The following is a 23309-nucleotide window of genomic DNA, read 5'->3' as shown; positions in this document are numbered from 1 at the left end:
TTTATTTTTTTTTGTGTTTTTTTGTTTTTATTTAGATGTCTGATGTGAAAGTGTTTATTTTGTGTTTGTGTTAGGATAGAGGTCTGTTGCTGTTTTATATATATATATATATATATATATATATATATATATATATATATATATATATATATATATATATACATTTTTAGTCCATATAACACGCGCACTTTGAACATATAATCAACTCCTCCAATGAACCTCGACCTACTGGGTGGGACTAGGGAACGCTTACCGGCTAGGCCTAGCCGGTAAGCGTTCCCTAGTCCCACCCAGTAGGTCGAGGGTTCGATTCCTTGCTGGTGAGGTCGTTGATTATATATATATATATATATATTGTTGTTATTGTCCACAGAAACATTACAGTAAGTCATCTCTGTTTACTGTGTGTGTGTTGTCTGTCCTTGCTCAACAGGAAGAACAGTGATGACTAGGATATTCACATTAGGCTGTTTCTATCAAGGGTACCAGACTATGTTTGAATGTGCAGGTCAATGATCTACTTAACCTGTGAGTACTATGACTTAACCTCTTGAGTACGATTAAACCCCTTAGGTACGATTTTATTTGTTAGAACTTTCAGTACAATGATAACCTGAGCCTCGAGTACTATTATACTGTATACAAGAGGATTAAGTCATCGTAATCAGGGGGTACTTATGAGGAGTGTCATCTGAAGTGGTTCATTCTTTGACACCAACGATTTGCCTCCTTAGTATTGCCGTTTTTATTCTGTTGTCTTGTTTATGTTGCTGTCTGTCATTATAGGTAGCCTGTTATCTGTTATTTACTGTTGCATTTTCTGTTTGTGGTTATTAATTTTGTTGCGGTTTGTCATTTAGTCTTGTTTTTGCTTTACGATTTTATTTTGTTTTTTTTTTAAATTCTTATCTTGTTTTCTGTTATTTTTGTGTTTGTATTTTATTTTTGTCAATTTTTTTTTATTTCTCGTGTTTTCCTTATTGTTTTTGTCATTGTTTGTCCTGTAGTTTTTGTCATTTATTTTGTCTTTGTTTTAATTTTGTCATGTTTTTGTCTTAGAGGGTCGCTTTTGTTTTTGTTCGTTTGTTTTCTGTTTATCTGTTGGTCCTGTTGACATATGTTTATCCGTTGTTTATCACCGCTACTATATAGTTATTGTGAATTATAGTTATTTATTATTGAGATTATCTTTCACTGTTGCTGTCGGCTGTTTGTTTATTCTGTTGCTACCGTTAATACATGTTCCCGTTGTTGAGAATATTTGCTTAATTTTGTTGTATTTTTCCGTTGACTCTTAATACTGTTATTGCGTAAGATTTTCTTCAATAGACACGTGCTGTTGATTTTTCTGTTGTTGGGGGACTACGGCTTCTGTTAATATGTTCGGTAACCGCTCTGTTGATATTGGTACCGTTAAGGTTGAAAATTTCTTTTAACTGTTGTTGCTGTCGGTTTTTTTCAACTGAGGTTAAACCGTTGTCGTTATTTCTGATGCTGTCGGTGCTGTTGCCACGATATGTTGTTTTTCTTACTGTTTATTACTGTTATTGCTGTTATCGGTTATATTTGCCTGTTTTTATTACTGCTACTGTGTTGTTACTTTTACCGTTACATTATGTTGTCATTGCAGTTACAGATGTACAGTATATACTAATGTATTATACATCTGGTGAATTATATTGATGAAATTTATCGTTGTCGTTACACAGTGAAATATATTTAGTTAACTTCTCGAGATATTGAGAAAAATAATATATATTCACCATATATTGATAAGAGTAATATATTTTATTTGTATATTTCACCTGAATGTTTTAATAAATGGTTCACCAATGGTAACCAGGTTAGCAAGTCTGTCTCCATGCTGTTACTGCTGTCTGTGTTGTTTACAGTGTGTGTTTTGTTGCTGTTATGTCTGTCTCTTCTATTGCTGTTGTTGCTGTGCCCATTGTGGAGTGTGTTGCCGTCGGTGCTGTGGCCATTGTGGAGTGTGTTGCCGTCGGTGCTGTGGCCATTGTGGAGTGTGTTGCCGTCGGTGCTGTGCCCATTGTGGAGTGTGTTGCTGTTGGTGCTGTGCCCATTGTGGAGTGTGTTGCTGTCGGTGCTGTGCGGGTGTGTTGCTGTTGGTGCTGTGCAGGTGTGTTGGTGCTGTGCCCATTGTGGAGTGTGTTGCTGTCGGTGCTGTGGAGTGTGTTGCTGTCGGTGCTGTGCGGAATGTGTTGCTGTCGGTGCTGTGCCCATTGTGGAGTGTGTTGCTGTCGGTGCTTGCCCAATGTGGAGTGTGTTGCTGTTGGTGCTGTGCCCATTGTGGAGTGTGTTGCCGTCGGTGCTGTGCCCATTGTGGAGTGTGTTGCTGTTGGTGCTGTGCCCATTGTGGAGTGTGTTGCCGTCGGTGCTGTGCCCATTGTGGAGTGTGTTGCTGTTGGTGCTGTGCCCATTTTGGAGTGTGTTGCCGTCGGTGTTGCGCCCATTGTGGAGTGTGTCGGTGTTCTTACCAATGTGGGTGCTGCTGTTACTGTAATTGCTTTTTTTGAAATTCCTGCACCTGCAGTTATTTTTGTTGCTGTTGACGTTTACGTTACCGCTGTAAAAATTTGTTTTCTCTGTAGATACTGCTGCTGGAGTTACTTGTAATTGCTATAACTGTTGCTGTATTTGTCGCTTCTGCTGTTCTCGGTGCTGTTTATGTTGTTTCTCAGCCCGGGCCGTGGGTGATAAGGGTGTGCAGCTGGTTCTTGCAGAAGCAGAACTTCCTCAGTACGTCGTGGTGGAGGCAGCTGCTGGTCGGCCCGTACTCGTTGATCCTCGACACCTCCCCTGCCACCTGCCGGTGGAGGAGGGTTAGTAGGAGGGAGGGAGGCTTAGGAGGTGTGAGGCTGGACTAGTAGCGAGGGAGGATGGCTTGGTATGAGGGAAAAGCGACATCTATTCAACACTGTGAGAGAGAAAGATAAAGGGAGAGAAAGGTCAGTAAGAGGCAGGGGGCGACATAACCTTCGCTAACTGGAGGGTAAGAGGATCGTTGGGGCGATTAATGGAGGTAAATTGAAGGTTATTGGGCTGAGGGACGGAGGAAGAGTTATTAGGAGAGAGGAAGAGTGGGGCAGGACAGGGGAGAAGAGAGAGATGGGAAGGGAAAGGGAGATGAAGGAAGTGGTAGTAACACGTTGGAAACATCGCTTCCAACATCAGCAAAGTTAAACACCGTTGGGTCTGGTCAGTACTTGGATGGGTGACTGCCTGGCCCTAAGACCACCAGATGTTGCTGACATAAAGACTCTACTGGAAACAACCATCTAATGGCCTTGTCTGCTGTCCGTGGTCAAATTGACTATCATTTATTATTATATTCACATAACTGTTAGAAGGAAAGAAGGAAAAAAAGAAAGGAAGAAAAGAGAGGCAACAGGAGAGGAAGAGAGAGGCAGGAAGAGAAGGGGAAGTGGAGGAATTAATACCACTGATGGTAGCTGTTAATAGGAGAGAAAGGCAATAATAGGGGAGGAAGAGAGAGAGAGAGACAGGGAAGAGGAGGTGGAGGAAGTAACACCATTGATGATAGCATAAGCTTGTCTCCCTCACTTAAACTCTAACACGGGTCAGGTGTTGGTAACTCACGACAGTTACCTGCAGTTCTTGTTTTGAGGATCTGATCATTAGTTAAAGTGTCAGGCTAGAGAGACCCTCACTGATCTCTCATAAGTTAAACATACGTGAAAAAGATGTTGGGTCTGACCAATCATATGTTGTTCGTTGTGATTTAGGTTATGATTTCTTTATGTAATCATTAATAGAACATTAGAGATATAACCCCATGGTAAGACGAATTAGTAGCATCCGTTAACTATGTTGTGACTAACTTCTAACAGTGTCTTTACATTGTGAAGCATCAGATGGTAATTCTTTTATTTTTTATTAATAGTACCTCTCAAAACACTTATCTCTTGACCCTTGATGTGACAAATCAACGTGATGCAAATGTTTTCTCGCCCTTCCCAGCGTAAACTTATATAACTTAATTTTACCAACCCTGAACCTATTTAGATTATATAACCAAACATAATTTAACAATCTAAACCGAAACCTAGTTTAACCATGACATTAAGATATAAGATGTGAAACAATGTGGTCGCAGGGCAGCCGATCGACTCCCATATTTAACACCTTCATTCACCTGGAAGAGTTGGGGCTGGGGGTTGTATCGTAGTGTGGCCTCGACCATAACATTACCAGGAGACAGTGTGGCCTGCAGCAGGTAGCTCCTCACGTCGCTGCTTGTGTCTTGAGGTGCCAGCTGCTTGTTGGATCCTGACACCCGCCCCGTCAACACCCGAATCTGTCAAAGGCAAAGCGGGATGAGCGTGTGATAATACTGTAGTTCCTTATTACTAGACAGATATCATTATGTTTCTATAGCGTAAACAAATTGGGAATCTATTCTTTGAGGGAATAGGATTATACCGTACATGAGATTTGGAGGCGACCAGTCAGTAGGAAAAGGTTTACAGGCAGATTGTGGAAACTTCCATCTACCAATAGATTGATACAAGCTGATGGTGATACTGGTGGTACAAAACACCTTAAGAACATAATTATTTTCTAGTGGCTCCTAATTATTTTGATATTGTCTCCTGGTGTCCAAGGATCAAACCATATCGTAGGACTCCTGTAATACCAGAGCATTAACGAAATAAACCCTTTTCCTGGCTACTACATTATAGTTGTGCTTGACATCAATGTAGGAGGAATGACAAGGATACAAAATTTACCTGTAATGATGAGTAGATCTTGTCAGTATTTAAAATTATTTTTACACGTTAAAAAAAGAGAATCTTCAGGAAATGTTTCCATCTTTCCTAACCTCTACCTCTACCTGGATTTTTTTATTTATTTTTTTTTTTACGGGGATTAACCCACCCGGGCACAGGTCACTGACCCACATCAGGGCCTGGGGGGCGAAAATTTAATAATAATAATAATAATAATAATTCGTATTAAATACAATTTATAATAATAAAAACAAATAATAATAATTCATAGTAAATAAAATTTATAAAATAAATACAAAATTAGGAGTCCAGGTATTCGCTTTAAGAGTCTAAGGGTTTCTCTGAGGCAGGCAGCGGCCACATGAAGTTTGGTGTAACCATAACACGATTATAGAGGGACAAAGAAGTAGGCTGCCTGTCTGTGTTTTACGAGCTAAGAGGTGACATACGGTACCGTACTTTACTTTACAGCCTGACCCTACCTGGCGGGTAAGTCTAATAAATGGGCTTGCTGTAGCCATCGGGGCTCGACGGTTCATCTTGTCTTACAGAGAACAGCCGCGACACTGATCTGTGGTGGCAGAAGTGTACCAGTACTCGATTTCTTTCTTTTTTTGGCGTGGGAATACACACACGCTTTTCCACTGAGCAGACTATTTGTGGTGTTGTACAAGACAGGCTTGGTGAAGTAAAATATGCTAATTGGTCCGGAAAGCTTCGTAGCGGTTTTGAGTGACCTTGTCAGTTCCTAAGGTTTGAGTGTTGTTGTTGTACTGTTACCTCCGACAGTAAGTGGGTATAGTGATGATGTCTTCCAGAAGCAACATTAGGTGTCTAACCAAACCAAACACCTTCAGAAAATGGAGTCGACGTGTCCTGGACCCATTTTTCTCTTCGTGTCTACTTCCCGCTGACAGATGGCCCAGGATATTATTTCTTTCATCCAAAGACACACATGTTTGTTTAGATTGCTATGTGCATATGGATGTCTAGTTACCTCGTCCACCTCTATATTTAGCATTAGCTGCTCTTCGACAATAATGCCCAAACTAAGTCTGACAGGACAATAGTGTCTCTACCTACCAATATCTCTCTCACCTTTGAGAATTTGATGCACTTAGAGTAGGGGCTGAGGTCTTGGTTGAGTGTCTCCTTGAGGAAGGCGGCGGCCAAGTGTAGTACGGGGTCGTGGAGGGGGATCTCCTTAGTGTCCTGGCAGGTACAGAAGTGCTCGGGGATGCCTGCGTCAGCACAAGTGCGGCCTCGAGGTATCTCCTGCAGGAAGTTAATGGTATTAGTGGGTGATTTAGTGAGTTAAGAGACTATAAAATAATTATCTTGACTATAAAGGGGTAAAAAAAGTTATGAGAGACGAAAGAGGAATAATATAAGTAATGGATAAAGAGAATTATATAAACAGAGACAGAGGGAGGATTATATAATTACTAGTTAAATGTGTCATATATTTTTGGATACCACACACACACACACACACACACACACACACACACACACACACACACACACACACACACACACACACACACACACACACACACACACTTCCTCATATTCTTAATTTGCAAATAACTGTATAGCCTACATATGAACCGTTAACCTCCTAAATGATTATAACATTTCGCATCATCTAACTGTGAATAAACTTATCTGTATCATGAGGTCGTAAACGTTCTTAATGCTCTCCGAATACAATTAACTGACCCTCTGTGTACTTAATAACAACATGAACTAAAGTGTTGTCGTTAGTATCTGAGTGAGCAAAATAGTCATGGTTACATACAGTCTCAGTAAGACATACATACCTGGGGTTACTTAGGATTGTTCTGAATGGAAATAACTAGATCGGATTTATTTAATTATTCACATCATGTATTCGAATCAATCAAACTTATCGCATACTAAGAGCTTCCCCAGGTTAAGTTAGGTTGGGTTTCGTTGTTTCTTATCGTCTATAATATGAAGGGTTGGGTGGTCCTGTGTGTGGTATTTTGTTGAATATAATATGACTTGTATGTAGAGGAAGCAGTAGGCCTATTATGACTTGTATGTGGAGGAAGCAGTAGGCCTATTATGACTTGTATCTGGAGGAAGCAGTAGGCCTATTATGACTTGTATCTGGAGGAAGCAGTAGGCCTATTATGACTTGTATCTGGAGGAAGCAGTAGGCCTATTATGACTTGTATCTGGAGGAAGCAGTAGGCCTATTATGACTTGTGTCTGGAGGAAGCAGTAGGCCTATTATGACTTGTGTCTGGAGGAAGCAGTAGGCCTACTATTAGCAACAATAGTAGTTAGTGATTTCACCATCATTGGGTTTCATGGTAATTCTTCTTTATTGACTTCCCTCTTCCTCCTGGTACTAAATAAGGTAATTAAGAGATAGAAGGAGAGTGAGGAAGACAAAGATAGACGTAAAATAGGAAGATAGTAGAGGTAAGAAATAGAAAAGGAAAGACATGAGATAAAGTGAAAAGGTAAAAACAAGAAAAACAAAGTAAAAATAAATGTATATAGGAAAAAAAAGTGAGAATAATAGAAACAAAGAAAAAGGATAAAAATTAAATAATGAAAACAAGAGAGAGAGAGAGAATGAGTCAAGTCATCTCTCACTTCCTCTCCCCAACTCACCTGAAAGATGCTAATCCCTCTAGCATCAGGCTGAGGCTTCGAGGTTACGTAGCTTAAATCGGCAAAACTCCCATAGGCAATATCAAGAAGTGTCTGGTATAGGTCATAGTTGGCTGTGAGTCTTCGAGTGTTGGTCTGTAAGTTCTTGAAGGCGGCGTGATACCTGGAGGAGGAAAAGGAATTGTTAATTTATCCTTGAAAGACCTATTACTTAAATTACATGCAATATGGAGTAGAAATTACTTAGGTGAAGGGGTAAAGAGTGTGTGAATGTGTGTGTGTGTGTGTGTGTGTGTGTGTGTGTGTGTGTGTGTGTGTGTGTGTGTGTGTGTGTGTGTGTGTGTGTGTGTGTGTTAGTTTAGTGGGTTCTCAAAAGGGGATAAATAATTCTACCCCCAAAACATACATTCTCCAATACACTCCACTCTACTCCAGCATATCCCTCCATACTCTAACACACCCCGACATACTCCAACACACCCCGACATACTCCAACACACCCCTACATACTCCAACACACCCCTACATACTCCAACACACCCCAACATACTCCAACACACCCCTACATACTCCAACACACCCCTACATACTCCAACACACCCCTGACATACCCAACACACCCCTACATACCCAACACACCCCTGACATACCAACACACCCCACATACTCCAACACACCCCAACATACTCCAACACACCCCTACATACTCCAACACACCCCGACATACTCCAACACACCCCTACATACTCCAACACACCCCAACATACTTGTCTCTGAACCAGGGCGGGAGATAGAGCAGGACGTAAGGTAAGCGTTCTTCCAGCATCCCGACATAGGTGGACCGGATGCTGCCCCACCTCATCCCATGGTCGCTGACGAAGAAGAGCGCCGTGTGGTTGAGTGCTCCGGCCTCCTGCAGCTGGTGGAGGTAGTGGAGGTGAGGGATATCGGCGTGGCGCAGCATGTTGATGTAGTCGTGGCTCAGACTAGCGGACCAGTAGAGGCCGAAGGTTGGGGTGTCCAAGAAGGTCCTCGCCACCTCCAGGGAGTAGTCTTGTATGACCTGAAGGAGAGGGGGAGAGTAGGTGGTGAGTGGTGGCTCTACTGTAACTCTCAGGGATATGGTGGTGTTTCTCTCTCTCTCTCTCTCTCTCTCTCTCTCTCTCTCTCTCTCTCTCTCTCTCTCTCCCATTTTCCTTCCTTCCTTCCCTCCCTCCCTCCCACTCACTCACCCATCCTCCCCCTCCCTCCCACTCACCTATCATCATTCCTCCCACTAGCCCATCTTCCCTCCCTCACTATCTATCTATTCGATCTATCTATCTATCTATCTATCTATCTATCACATTCACTTCCAGCCAGACAAGAAGAATCCCCCTCCAGTCGTCCAGTTGTCTCTTGACGGAAATATTCTTAATTGGGAACGTCAGGAATGCGTGTCAGAGCTGAGGGTTTTACTGGTTATTTCTGGACCCAATGAGTTTCAGACTTCACGAGAGAGAGAGAGAGAGAGAGAGAGAGAGAGAGAGAGAGAGAGAGAGAGATGTTAAGAGAAGGAGGAAGAGGAGAAAAAAGTGATATGAAAAAACAGAAACAAACAGACAGACAGAAAGTTAAGAGAATTAGGAGAAGTGAAATGAACAGAGAGAAAGAGGGAAGGAGTGAAGAGGAGGAAAAGAGCTAGAGATAAAGGTGGGAGGAATAAGGAGAGGGAAATAGGGTGGATAGAAATGGGGAAGATCGATTTGGTGAAAATGAGAGGGAAGGAAGGAGGAAGTAGAGGGAGAAAAATGTATATATGAAAGAGTCGAAAGAAGATTGCATGAGGCGGAATGAACTAGGGAGATGATTGAAGAGTGGACGAGAGTAGATGGATAGGGGGATAGGCATGGCGTATAACAGGAGAGAGAGGGGATTGAAGAGTGGATGAGAGTAGATGGATAGGGGGATAGACATGGCGTTTAACAGAGGAGAGGGAGAGAGAGAGAATAAAAGAGATGACGCAGGTGTGGAGAAAATAATGCAGAAAGGAGAGAGAGATAAAGGAATTTCATTTAGATATCATATAGACAACCACGTTCGTGTTCCTGTCTAAGTAAGCCAATTAGATCCGCTCTCAGATAATAAACCTTTTGGAGAGAAAAATATAGCTTAAGGACCTTTGAAAATCCTTAGGAAGGCGGCGTACACTTTGGCGAGACGAAACTAAGTAAAGAAATCCTGATGAGGGAAAATTTGAGATGGGGTTGTGTACTGTAGTGTGTTTATAAGGGCGAGTAAGATGTGTTTTTTTTATGTTAAAGATATTGTTACCTTTGCTTTCCTTCCTTCCTACTACGTCTTCTACTCAACCTTCCACTCCTATCTGTCTTTATTTCCTCTGCTTCATTCTCGTTCTCTTTGTCCCTATCCTCCTTTTCTCCTTTACTGCCTGTCTCTTCTTATTTCTTCCTCCTCCTTTTCCTCACTCCCCAACATCCTCTCATTGCTGATTCCCTCCATCTTCTCCCTTGTCATCATCCCCTTCCCCCCTCCTGCTCACCTGAATGCTGAACTTGTCACCCTGGCACACGTTAGAGTTGCCGTGCTTGGCGGTACCAATCTCCTTCTCTGAGGCGAGGAAGAAGGGGCGGCCGTAGTAGTCAGTCGGCTGAGTCACGAACCCGTTGTGTAGGTAGTTGAAGATTCCCATCCACGGCGAGTCCTGCAAGGCATCGAGGGATTAGTATATGAAAGTCTTCCAAGGGTTAGGTTAGGTTAGATAAGTCATGTTAGGTTAAGATAGGTCACGTTAGGTTAGGTTAAGATAGGTCATGTTAGGTTAGGTTAAGATAGGTCACGTTAGGTTAGGTTAAGATAGGTCACGTTAGGTTAGGTTAAGATAGGTCACGTTAGGTTAAGATAGGTCACGTTAGGTTAGGTTCGGATTGGCTCAGTTAAATGAACTTAGTGTCAGGAGATATTGTTTTATTTGCTAATTAATAGTTAGAGCCGATTTTATTCATTGTGGTATATTTGGGTTGAGTTGTCATGTTAGGTTTGCATACGTTCATTTATATGAAACTTAGTATGAAACAAAATACTTCCATATACAACATACTTCCTCATACTTCTACATCCACATACAATTTACCCACACATACAACATACCTCCACATATAACATACCTCCATATAAGCCGTCACATATCCATTCTTCTTGAAGTCCTTCCAGACCCAGTTGCAGTCATCGTACTTCTCTCTCTTGGGGACGCAGGTGTGATTGGCTAACTCCTGGGTAGTGAGGCCACTGAGCACCGGGATCAGGTTAGGGAAGGTGTTGTCGCCGACCTTGTTGAAGCCCGCTAGGTCGACGGCTCCCAACTCCTTCGTCAGGAAGCGATAGGTTTTGGGCAGGTGGCGCTGCATGTTAAGACGGGACGCTGAATCCGTGCCGAAGATGATCACACTTAATTTCTCTATTGAGTCTCGGTCTGGCTTGACCCTCGGGGAACAGCAACTGGGATTAGAATTATTTACACTGGAGGTATTTTCATTATTGATATCGGATGGTGTCATGGTGTTTAATTGATCGGCTGCTGTGATGTTTACTTGATTAGCTGATGTAGAGGTGTTTTGTTGTTCAGCTACTGTGATAATGTTCTTCTGGTTGATATCTATGGTGGTGTTGGAGCCCCTAGGTGGTGGTGTGGCGAGTAGTTTGTGTCTCTGGATGAAGTAGTGGACGTTCTTGTAGACGATGATGTCACTCATGTTGCAGTAGACGAGGACACTTTCGTCGCGGATGGTCGTCTCGGGTCCCGCCAGAGGCTCGCACCACTGACTGTACCTGCCGGGTCATAACACATGTACTGTACCTGTTTGCACCACCATACGGTAGAGGAACAGGTGATAAACGCAAGTGCCATTATTAGAGTTACAGAAACAAGTAGTGTTGCGCGCCTATACAAAATATACTGCACCGATATATATATATATATATATATATATATATATATACAGGGTGTAAATATAAACTATCCATCCATCCACTATTCTCACTCCCCTTCATCATCAACACAACCACTAACCTCCATCGGCCATCTGCGGCGGCGTTATACGTATGAGGCTGTTGTTCCACGCGGTAAATGGCTCTGTAGCAACACTTCACTTCTGATGGCCGCGACGACGAAGACGCTGGCACCTCCGAGCTGCTGGTGTTACTGGTAAAGTCTATGTACACGTCCATGTCTCCAATATGGGGCACTCTGTTGACGGTAGACGTACTGGGAGGGGGTGTGGGAGGTGTTCTAGGGAAGGAGGGGATTGATGACGCACGAAAGAATCCCGAATGAGATGTTTTAGATGATATGTTGAGTGTCGATGATGACGATGGGGAGGAAGCTTTAGTGGTGGTTGGTGGGGCAGAGAGCCTCTCGTACACGTTGAGGTAGTGGTCGAGGTGGTCGTGCAGGACCTCTCGATGGTAGTACAGTGTCGTCCCCTTGGCTGACGTGAGTGCTGGTGGACCCTTACATGTAAGCTGAACACCAAGACATACATAAACATACAGACAATGAAAGTATCTGGTAGTTTTTGTGGTGTTCCCATTCGATATTCACCAATTAAATAATACAGTACAATATACAAGATCAGTAAATATTCTTGCTTTATTAGTATAGTTTCATCAAAACTGAATATATTTTCATAATTAAATCACCATATGTATATTTGACCACACGATGAAAACCACTCAATTATGGGGAAAGCGGAATGAAATAGTTACCCGTAAACTTTGAACAGAGAAAATGTATCCGATTATGACCAAAGAAAATGGGTACGTAAATAAACAGAAAATGGGCAGACTCACCTTGATTGGGTTGGAGATGAACCTGGTGATAGTGTGATGGAAGGGGTCGAAGTCTGGTATGATACAGCCTGGGGTGTGGACCAGGAACCCCTTCTGTTCCAGCTCCTCTTCCTCCCCTTCCGTGTTTCTTCTCTCTGTATCATGTGACCCTCCTCCTCCTCTTCCTGCTGATGTTTTTGATGTGAGAGATGATGGTGATGATGACGTTGAGGCGTTGATAGAAGGCACCATAATATCCATGATATATTCCGGGGCATGATGAACTGCAAGTAACATAAGGTATTGGTCCCAGGCTACTAGATGATACACAGCTCCGTTTAAAAGGATCGATCGGTAACATATTGACGGCAGGAACTCCTATAACCTCCTCCCTCGTATCGATGGATCCGGTGAGGGATAATAAGGATAAGTGATGATGAAAATAGGTCACTTGTCACATGGGCCCCACTCCTAATGTATCATAATCCTAGGGGTCCTCAGTCCTTATGGGCCCCGTTCCAAATGGACAGCAATCCTAGAGGTCCTCAGTCCTAATGCGTCACAATTATAGTGATCCCATTCTTAACTCCTTGAGCACGGTGACTTAATAGGGTTCAGTCGTAATGGATATGTAAGGGTCTGTGGTGCTGGAGACCCATCTGACTCACTCTCCCTCAAGGACCCATCTGACTCACTCTCCCTCAAGGACCCATCTGACTCACCCTCCCTCAAGCACTAGACGCTGGTAAGACCTCAGTCAACGGCGCTGCAATAGTTTTTAATTACGTGTTCATTCATAACACATTGACGCTAAAGTAATCAAGCCAGTTACTGGTGTGACTGCTCTCGCACTGGTAACAACTTTATTTAGACCGATATTGACGAATTAATAACTGAAATTGACGTCGGGAACGAATATATAATTATAAGTGTGTTTATTCTGAACCAAAATGGACTCAAGATAATATATAGAAACAATTAATACTGTTTTTGTCTTCTGTCCCTGGATGTTTAATATTAATATTGATAAATGGGAAACTTTTTACGGTTTTAGCTATGCTAGTAAGCTAATATCTACTGTTCCTGGCGGTGGCATTTTGCGAGTGAGGGAGACTTTACGTACTGTTTAATACAACCAATCGTCAATACTGGTTCACTCGTTATTTCCAAGTTGCTTTAAGCTACTGTATGATCTTGAATCAGTTAGGAGAGAATCTTGTATCTGGAGATATCCTCCGGGCACGTATGGTCAGTCATGACTCACTCACTTGTTCAGGTTAAGTGAACCGTGAATATGAATGCCTCGAAATTGTGAATCAAAGAATGATTCAATTAAATCTTCATTTGTGCAAAAGAGGAATTTAATTAACTGTGAATCATTAATCAGTCACTTAACTCAATTAAGAATCATTCAGTTACTCTTTTGCAAATCATGATCAATCATCTACGCTATCGTGAATCATAAATCATTCAGCTACACTATTGTGAATCCTTGAAATTGAAATATTTGATTGGCAATTATTACATCAAAAGGACACGGTAGTATACTGCTCCCTCCTTCACCTTTGTCATCTCTGTCTGGTGCTTATAGGAAGTAGTAAACGTCATAACGTGGTGCAAGGTTTTCAACAGCGTAAATATTACCTAAACTATTGCATTATTGTGAATCATGACTCATTCAGCTAGGTAACCTTGTATCATGCAAGAGCTACTTACTAGTGAAGCACAGATCGAGTGAATCATAAATCAGTGAGGTTAGCGGCCTCAGACAAGCTCAAGTTACAAGAGCTGAGAAAGTTTACTCCTTATAACTCCAGAACTTAACGTGATAAACACCAGCCAGGGAAAGTTACCGTGGTGTGTGTGTGTGTGTGTGTGTGTGTGTGTGTGTGTGTGTGTGTGTGTGTGTGTGTGTGTGTGTGTGTGTGTGTGTGTGTGTGTGTGTGTGTGTGTGTGTGTGTGTGTGTGTGTGTGTGTGTGTGTGTGTGTGTGTGTGTGTGTGTGTGTGTGTGTGTGTGTGTGTGTGTGTGCTGCTGCAGACATACACATACTCTTATTCAAAGTAAGTCATTTGTAGATCATACGTATACTATACACATACACTCACTTAATCTCTCTTACATACAAACACACACACACACACACACAGTGGCAGGGCAGTAAACACTATAAGACATACACCCCGTGGGCAAGAGTTAATAAACAAACACTGCAGCTAAGATGACCTGACAAAGTCCCACCAGAAATAGGAATATATCGCAGGCTCAGAGAGAGAGTGTGTGTGTGTGTGTGTGTGTGTGTGTGTGTGTGTGGGGGGGGGGGGTAGATAAAACGAAAGGAAGGGGGACGAGAAGAGAGACTGATGGAAATGGAGATAGAGAAAGGAAATAGAGAATACAGATGGATAGAAGTTGTGAAGTAAATAAAAAGGATAAAGAGAGAGAGGAGGGCTGGAGAGAGAGAGAGAGAGGAGGGCAGGAGAGAGAGTGAACCATGTAGTGTTAGAATGTTAAATCCCTCAGGTGACAAAGACTTCAATAACTCTATCAAAGCTTAACTGTTGCTATCAAAACTACATAAAGATTAACTGTTTCTATCAAAGTTATATAAAGCTTAAATGTTTCTATCAAAGTTATATAAAGCTTAACTGTTTCTATCAAAGTTATACAAAGCTTAACTTTCTATCAATGTTCTGTAAAGCTTAACTGGTGTTATTAAAGTTTGATGAACTTCTAGTAACCTCTGTCAACCATTAGAAAGCTCTTGTGAAAGCACTACTAATGCTTATAAATTCCAGCAACTGTTCGAAAGCTCCATCAAGGCTTTGTATTTCATCTGTGTGTATTAATAAAAATTAACTAAAGCTCACCTGTACAAGTCTCTAAAAGCTATTCTAATTGTCGAAAAGTTGCATTAGCTCTTTGAACCCACAGATCTATGAACGAAAACTACAGAAGAAAGCTTTATGAAAGATAGTTTAACTGAGGGATGTTCTATGAAAACAAATTACACAAGAAGCTCTATGACAGAAACCTCTACGGAAGCTCTGAAAAAAAATATACGGAAGCTCTACGGAAGAAAGTTGTCTATGGACTCACAGGTGAAGATGACTCGGGTGTAGAGTCCTGTTCTCTGTGGCGAGGAGACGAGGAAGAACGAGAAGGAGGCGGCCACCAACACCATACACACGCCCACACCACGCCTCCACGCCCGTACCAGGCCACGCCCACGGCTCCCATGCGACCACCCTGCACCTTCACGCTCCCCGCGCGCCCCCACGCCCACCCCGGACACCACCACGCCCGCGCCTGTAATGGGAAAGAAGAGAAATTGGAGATTAGTGTTGATAAGGGAAGGGTGGCATGGAGGAGACCACGCCTTCGTTCTTAGATTGGTTTCTCTCACTTTCTGTCTCTGTCTTTGTCTGTCTCTATGTCCCGCTCTCTGTCTCACTCAGCTGTATCCCTGTCACTATATCCTCATTCATGATGATTCTCTCTCTATCTCTCTCTCTCTCTCTCTTTATTTATCTTATCCAGGTCTGAAACGCATGAAATTGATGATTTAGTTATGGAAGTTTGTGTTTAAACGGCAGGTGTGGTGGGGTAGTGGGCAAGGGAAGGCAGGTGTGGTGGGGTAGTGGGCAAGGGTAGGCAGGTATGGGTAAGCGTGTGTAAGTGATGGCAAGACATAGGGAAGTGTGGTCAAGTAGGAGCAGGTTTGATCAAATATGGACAAGTGTGGGCAAGCGTTAGGAATATCAGCTGGTGTGGGCAGGTATGGGCAAGTTTAGCCAGGTGAGGGCAAGTCTAGGTAAGTGTGGACAGTTATAAATAATACCTGACAGGTTAGGGCAATCCTATGCACGTAGCTAAGTGTGAGACAGACATATAAGCGTGGGCAAGTGTGGGCGTGGTGAATTAGGGTTGGTTATTAGCAAATGGATTTCTGGTTAGGGGCTACAAGGGGACCCGTTCCTGGTATAACTTGGAATGAAGGAGTCGGGAATTGAAATCAGGAATTGGAATGACGTTGGCAAGGGGAAGAGGAGTTGCTGAGAACATGAGAAAGTAGGAATTCTTAGAGGTGGAAATGTGCGAAAGTCTGAATATTTGTAGGTGGGAATATGTGAAAGTTGGAATGCCTGGAATAAGTATACAAACTCACACACACGTAATTATTGAAATATAATTGATATAACATATATCATAATTTGGCATCCGGCCTGGGGTAGCGACTAACATTTGGCATCGTTCTTTGACTTGTGTGAAGAAAAAATAAATAAATAAAACATAAATTGGAATTCTTTAATAGTATTTTGTAATTAATGCTATTATTGTTATTATTATTATTATTAGTAGTAGTAGAGTGTAGCAGGAGTGGTGGTGGTTCTGGGGCGATGTAGTTGTAGTAGTAGTAGTAGTAGTAGTAGTAGTAGAGTGCAGCATTAGTGGTGGTGGTGCTGGGGCGATGTAGTAGTAGTAGTCTCCATATTTACACAAGATTAATGCCACACTTCAATGATCCAGTTATTACGTTATAGCCTGAAGCTACAGAGTGACTTTACACATACCTGGTACTGGTAACATTGTGAGTCTTGTTGTCTCAGTGTACAGAAAGTTGTTTACGTTTTAAGGGTTTTGTTTGTACGTAAAGTCATGGATATAATACTCCTGCTGTTTGAGTGTCCACAAATAGTAGACTTTGTTAATAATATTTTCAAAGACTAGGTGTGCCCATTTAACTAATTGTAATGTAATTAAAAAAAAAGATTTTTTAATATTTTGAAAGTTTTTGTATTCAGATCAGTGACAATGTACAGTATGAATATGTATTAATATGTATTACAGTATTTACGAGCCACGGTTCAGACTTTAAATAATTCGTATATGTTTTATGGTGATGAGAGAACGTTATTGTTGTAGTAAACTGGGTAAAGTCTGTGTGCAATTTCAGTGCTGTTTCCGCCGCCATCTTTGTGTCATAAATGGATTAAGAATTTAAGATTGCTTGATACATTAGGTCACCAGCTGTTGAGCAGATTTAACATTTGATCCTTTGAAAATTCACCATGGTGCTGTTGGTTCATAATTGAAGTCTTTAAATAGTTTTTTGTTTGTAGGTATAGCGAAAATTTAACGTACGAACCTATGAGAATCCACCTTTCTCCCACGGATCAACTGAAATTGCTTGATACGTTTTGACATCATCAGTTCCCAGAGACAAATTGACGTAAGAACGTTTGAGAATCTGCCTTGTTACCACAGACTAACTGGAACTGTTAAATATATTATGACATCAGTTACCTGGACAAATTTAACCTGTGAATCTTGATCAGGATGGACCCATACTATGTCAGGTTTCTGGAACAGTGATTATAAATACTTGTCTTGGAGTTGCCCTGCTCGACGGTGTCACGTGGCGGGCCCTTCAGAAAACCATCGGCACCTGGAGAGGACGCCGACCCTCCTCCACTCAGACCTCACACCTTCCTATATTACACCGCCACTGACGACGTTTCGCCTCTTTGATCTCTCAGCGTCAATTTCCTTTCTCAAGTCTATTTTTATTTACTTATTTTTTTCTTAACCTCGATTGAGTGTTTACGAGAAGTTAATTAAGAAAGATGTTTTTATTTACCAGTGGAGTTTTATCTCTAAGATCTCTGTTTACTTTATTTTTATTCTACGCGGAGCTGGAACTTTTAAAAGAAGTTAATTAATGAAGATTCCAATAATACACAGCCGTGATGACCTTAGTTCTCTCTGATCTCGGCTTCATTACCACTTCTCATTTTTTCTGTTTTGATGGAGGGAACAATGAAGGGAATAATGAGGATGACTATATTCTGTTGAAATTTAGGAATTCATGTATTGTTTAACCATAATGATGTTAATGATAATAATAATAATAATATAATACAGTAATGATGATGATAATAATAATAATAATAGTATAGTAATGATAATAATAATAATAGTATAATAATAACATTTACAACAATAATAATATAATAATAATAATAATTGTGACAGCAAAAGCCACGTAAAATATCACCTGACTTGCGCTAACCTCACAATACCTGACCCACACCACAGGTAAGCTTGGCATAATCTTCACAATATTACGGGGATTAGCGAGAATGTTACTGGCTGAGTTAGGTCCCACGTGGAAAAATTCCCTCACGCGTGAAGCACACTGTCAGCCCGGTCAGTAGAGGAGGGTCTTAGGCTGATTAGTGCAGCACAAAAATGGGGTCACCAGGTTATTATCCCCCGCCACTCCTTTTTATTGCATTTGTTGATTAAATATCCTAATGCTATCTGGTGGGTTGGGTTAGGTATGGTTGGTTTGGTTAGGTTAGGTATAGTTGGTTTGGTTAGGTATGGTTGGTTTGGTTAGGTATGGTTGGTTTGGTTAGGTTAGGTATAGTTGGTTTGGTTAGGTATGGTTGGTTTATGTTAGGTTAGGTATGGTTGGTTTGGTTTGGTTAGGTATGGTTGGTTTATGTTAGGTTAGTCTTATTGTGTTTCATCTAAAGGTAAAATAAGGTGTGGTGGCTGAGCTTCAGCTGATCCCCCAAATATGTTAAGTATACGAGTATTGAGGTTTACTGTACCATTCCTATCAAACTGGATATAATTGTTGTGATGAAAATTATACATACCACTAAACATATACATTCATTCATAAACTGTAATTCAGTACTAATATAAGTAAATATGAATTGTTATAGTCAATGGTAAAATGGGTTAAATATTAATTCATTGATTAATTTTTTTAGATAACTGAGTTTAAGAGTTTGTCATGAATAGTAAAAATTAGTTTGTTTTCCAGTTAACAATTTGAAAAACACTCTGGTGTTAATTATTAGTAAAAGTCTTTATCATTGTTGATGCCACTAATACTATTATTAGTATTTTATTATTATTATTATTGTTATTATTATCACACAAGCTGAAGAATCAACGAATCACAGAGCTGTTTTTACCTCAACATGGCTAAGGTGTAGTGATGAAGCCACATGTGTTGACTGTTGATTGAAAAGCTATATTAAAAACATGTGACTTTTGCTCTCTCGTTGACGGCTTGACTTTGATATAACGGAGAAAGGGGGAGAGGATGTCACTGGGTGCGTCTCTCTCTCTCTCTCTCTCTCTCTCTCTCTGACACATACACTCCCTCACATAAATCAATTCACCGATCTTCAAATTCGTCTTCCTGTAGATCATTTTCTGATTTATTTATGAAGTGTCACTCATGGTGATGTCTGTGACCTTCATGACATCTGTGACCTTTGACCTTCATGACGTCTGTGACCTTGCGCTAAGTCTGTCTATTTATATGTCTTACCTATTTTACTATCTATCTATCTATCTATCTATCTATCTTATTCTATGTATATTTCAGTTTGTCTGTCTGTATGTCATTATATCTGTTCAGCCATCTATCTTTTCTCAAGCTTATGTCAGGGACAGCTCACAATTCACCAGTAATATCTCCACAAAATTGAAATCCCAAATTATTCACCATCAAAATGTACATTGATCTATATATTATACCAGTGTGTATATAAGAGGTATATTGGGGAGCGTATAACATGGTTCTTATAGTTTATAGACCGGTATGACCAAGAAATTCCCTATAAAAGGCTCCTGGGAAATATTTCGTCTCTCGCCTAGGGAAATAATCGATTATCGTCAGCGGTAGTAAAAGGCGGGGAAATATTTGGGGACGAAAGTGTGTGGTGTTGGTGGGAGGGAAGTGAGGAAGGTGGTGGATGGAGGTCTTTTTCTCTCTCTATCTCACTCTATCTAGCTTGTCTTTTTTGTATCACTTCCATCGTTTTATCTCTCTCTCTCTCTCTCTCTCTCTCTCTCTCTCTCTCTCTCTCTCTCTACCCTTTTCTCCATTTTCCATCATTTCCTCTTAATCCTTCTCCTCTCAGAATACACACACACGCACACACACACACACACACACACTTATCCTCAACCTTTCAGTATTCCTAGAGATGGTTGTGTGCTCACCACTCAAGGGACAAGCCTAAATAGACCAACCTCGCCCTGAAGCGGTCTCTCTCCACACACACACACACACAGATACAGTACACAGCCAGTTGGTTCACGTGTACACAAACCCAAGTCACCAGTTGAATCTCCTGTACACTTTGGCTGCACATCACGGGAAAAGTTAAGCTACCCGACACATGCATATGTGTACTTTGTAAACAGTCGGCAATAGCGTGGAACCTCGAAAAGAGATACCCCTTTATACCAATTGATTCTCATAATGATTTTCTCCGATTATTCGTTATTGGGTGTATTTGTTCGTATTCCACAGCTAGTATGTAAGTCCACTGTTTCCAACCATCAGTCGTTGAACTACTAGCTGTTTATATCTAGTAGGATGGAGTCGCGGTTAAGCTTTCGGTATAATCTACGCCAGGTGTTAATAGTCTTCAGCCAATGGTGAGAAGATACTTGTTTCTTAAGACTGTATATTAGTTATGTTGTCAGTGTACAGTACATCCACCCTTCCCATAACACACCCCACCCTCCCCATAACACACCCACCCTTCAACACACCCCACCCTCCCCATAACACACCCACCCTTCAACACACCCTACCCTTCCCCCAACACACCCACCCTTCAACACACCACCCTTCAACACACCCACCTTCCCATAACACACCCACCCTCTAACACACCCCACCCTTCAACACACCCACCTTCCCATAACACACCCACCCTCCCCATAACACACCCACCCTTCAACACACCCCACCCTCCCCAACACACCCACACCACCCCCCAACACACCCACCCTTCAACACACCCCACCCTTCAACACACCCCACCCTTCAACACACCCACCTTCCCCATAACACACCCACCCCCTCATAACATGTCGATCTGCCAGTGCCTATCCAATCGTCTCTGGTAGCTCTACGGTCAACACTTGAAGACGTAACCACCTGCTCGGGTCAGTTGTATATACAGTATATAATGTAGGACAAACTTCTTGGTGGTATATTTCTTGGTAAGATAGAAGAAAAAAAAAGCCATATCATGTAGAGTGTAAAGCATTGAAATAAACTAAAGGATACGACTGGCTTCAAGAAATCAAGTTAAGTTCGTGATGATGGCAAAGGCAGGATACTTACCTCTCACCATTATGTTCCGGGTTCGATCCCCAGTTTGGATGTAAGGTGTTATTCAGTGTGAACCAAATATCACAGGTTATCTCTAGGTACACCGGCTCTTACCTGTTCTAAAACTGGACACTGATGATACGATAACCTGTAATTACGTCGTAGTTAAGATGCAATAATCTATAATAACGTCGTCCTCAAGATGCAATAACCTGTAATTACGTCGTCCTTAGGATGCAATAACCTGTAATTACGCCGTTCTTAAGATGCAATAACCTGTTACGTTGTCCTTAAGATGCAATAATCTATAATAACGTCGTCCTCAAGATGCAATAACCTGTAATTACGTCGTCCTCAAGATGCAATAACCTGTAATTACGTTGTCCTTGTTATGTGGTAGTCCAACATAAGACTTTTATTATTTTCTTCATATTTAAAGATATAATATTTGTTTTTTTTTATAAATACCTACAATACACTATTTTTTAATACAAGTTCCTGTAATTTCGACTAAGTTGAGTCTTTAGTTCCAATATTCTTAAAGGGAGATATTCTTAAGCAATATTCTTAGGAAGTATTTTTAAGGAATATTGTTAGAGGGAGATATATTTAGAGAATTTTCGTAGGGGGAGATATTTTTAGGGAATATTCAAAGGGAGACATTCTAAAAGGATAATCTTACAGGGATATATTCTTAAGGGTACACCATATTCAGCGTCGGCCATTCTTTGATTGCGTCATTCATTGATTATTCCCAGGCAGGAGCAGCATAGTGTGGCCTCCGCTCCCGTGCTGTGGGGCGGGTGAAGGAGAGGCTGTGGGGCGGGTGAAGGAGAGGCTGTGGGGTGGGTGAAGGAGAGGCTGTGGGTCGGGTGAAGGAGAGGCTGTGGAGCAGGTGAAGGAGAGGTTGTGGTGCTGTGAGACGGGCGAGGGAGGGAGTAGTGAAGGAGAGGGTAGGAGGAAGGATTGGAAGGAGGGCTATTTATGCAGAGGGAGGTATAGTTAGGTGAGTTGAAGGGAGAGGGAGAAGATGGAGAGGAATATAGGGAAGGAAGGAAGGATAGACGTGTAGTGTTAATGATAGACAGAGGGAGGGAAGGATAGGAGGGATAGTTAGGTAGAGGGAAGGAAGGATGAGAGAGGAAGGATAGGAGGGATAGTTAGGTAGAGGGAAGGAAGGATAGGATGGATAGTTAGGTAGAGGGAAGGAAGGATGAGAGAGGAAGGATAGGAGGGATAGTTAGGTAGAGGGAAGGAAGGATGAGAGAGGAAGGATAGGAGGGATAGTTAGGTAGAGGGAAGGAAGGATAGGAGGGATAGTTAGGTAGAGGGAAGGAAGGATGAGAGAGGAACTTAGGGAACAAGGACAAGAGTCAGCATTGCTTACTCACATCATTGTATCAATGTGGTGCATATATAACCTAACCTAACCAACGTTAACCTAACCTAACCTAACCTAACCAACGCTAGACTAACCTAACATTAACTTAGTGCAGTCCAGCTTATCATTACCTACCCGGTTTTAGTATGAAAATTCGGGTGCGGTTCCTCATACAGACGTAAATTTACCCCCTATAATGGCTATCAATTTATTTATTTTTTATTTTATCCCAGTTGACTCGACGGTAACAAATACATATAGTCAACACATTCATTCCAATTGACACTACTCGTTTAGCTCAGTATTGTCTGAAATAGTCACTCACCCCCCCCCCCGACCCACAATTAGCTGTTTGCAGGAGTTAGTTATACGCTCATTGACATATGGGACAACGGGCGTATCTCCCCTGCTGGCGTATTGTTATGGCGTATCCAACATTTTATTTTTATTTTGTCATATATATAACTTTTTACGGGGTTAATTAGACGTCCAGGTCTCGTCAGTTTGTTTATACTTGTTTTACCTGT

At 41.6% G+C, this 23309-nt stretch overlaps 1 protein-coding gene across 1 annotated transcript; it reads right to left on the bottom strand.

Annotated features, from left to right (window-relative positions):
- Positions 1 to 2191: 2191 nt before the first annotated feature.
- LOC121863987 lies at positions 2192 to 15732 on the bottom strand. The gene is made up of 11 exons (XM_042362864.1): positions 15699 to 15732; positions 15344 to 15553; positions 12267 to 12529; positions 11488 to 11939; positions 10586 to 11246; positions 9961 to 10122; positions 8186 to 8481; positions 7419 to 7581; positions 5868 to 6044; positions 4175 to 4336; positions 2192 to 2824 (listed from the first exon to the last, which is right to left on the bottom strand). Exons 1-11 carry the CDS (start codon positions 15730 to 15732, stop codon positions 2696 to 2698), a joined length of 2709 nt encoding a protein of 902 aa, XP_042218798.1. The 3' UTR covers positions 2192 to 2695.
- Between the last annotated feature and the right edge of the window lie 7577 nt (positions 15733 to 23309).

This window comes from Homarus americanus, unplaced genomic scaffold, assembly GCF_018991925.1.
Source record: "Homarus americanus isolate GMGI-L3 unplaced genomic scaffold, GMGI_Hamer_2.0 scaffold11187, whole genome shotgun sequence".
NCBI lineage: Eukaryota > Metazoa > Arthropoda > Malacostraca > Decapoda > Nephropidae > Homarus > Homarus americanus.
The sequence above is the reverse complement of the archived record's forward strand: the minus strand, read 5'-3'. Positions and strand labels throughout refer to the sequence as shown.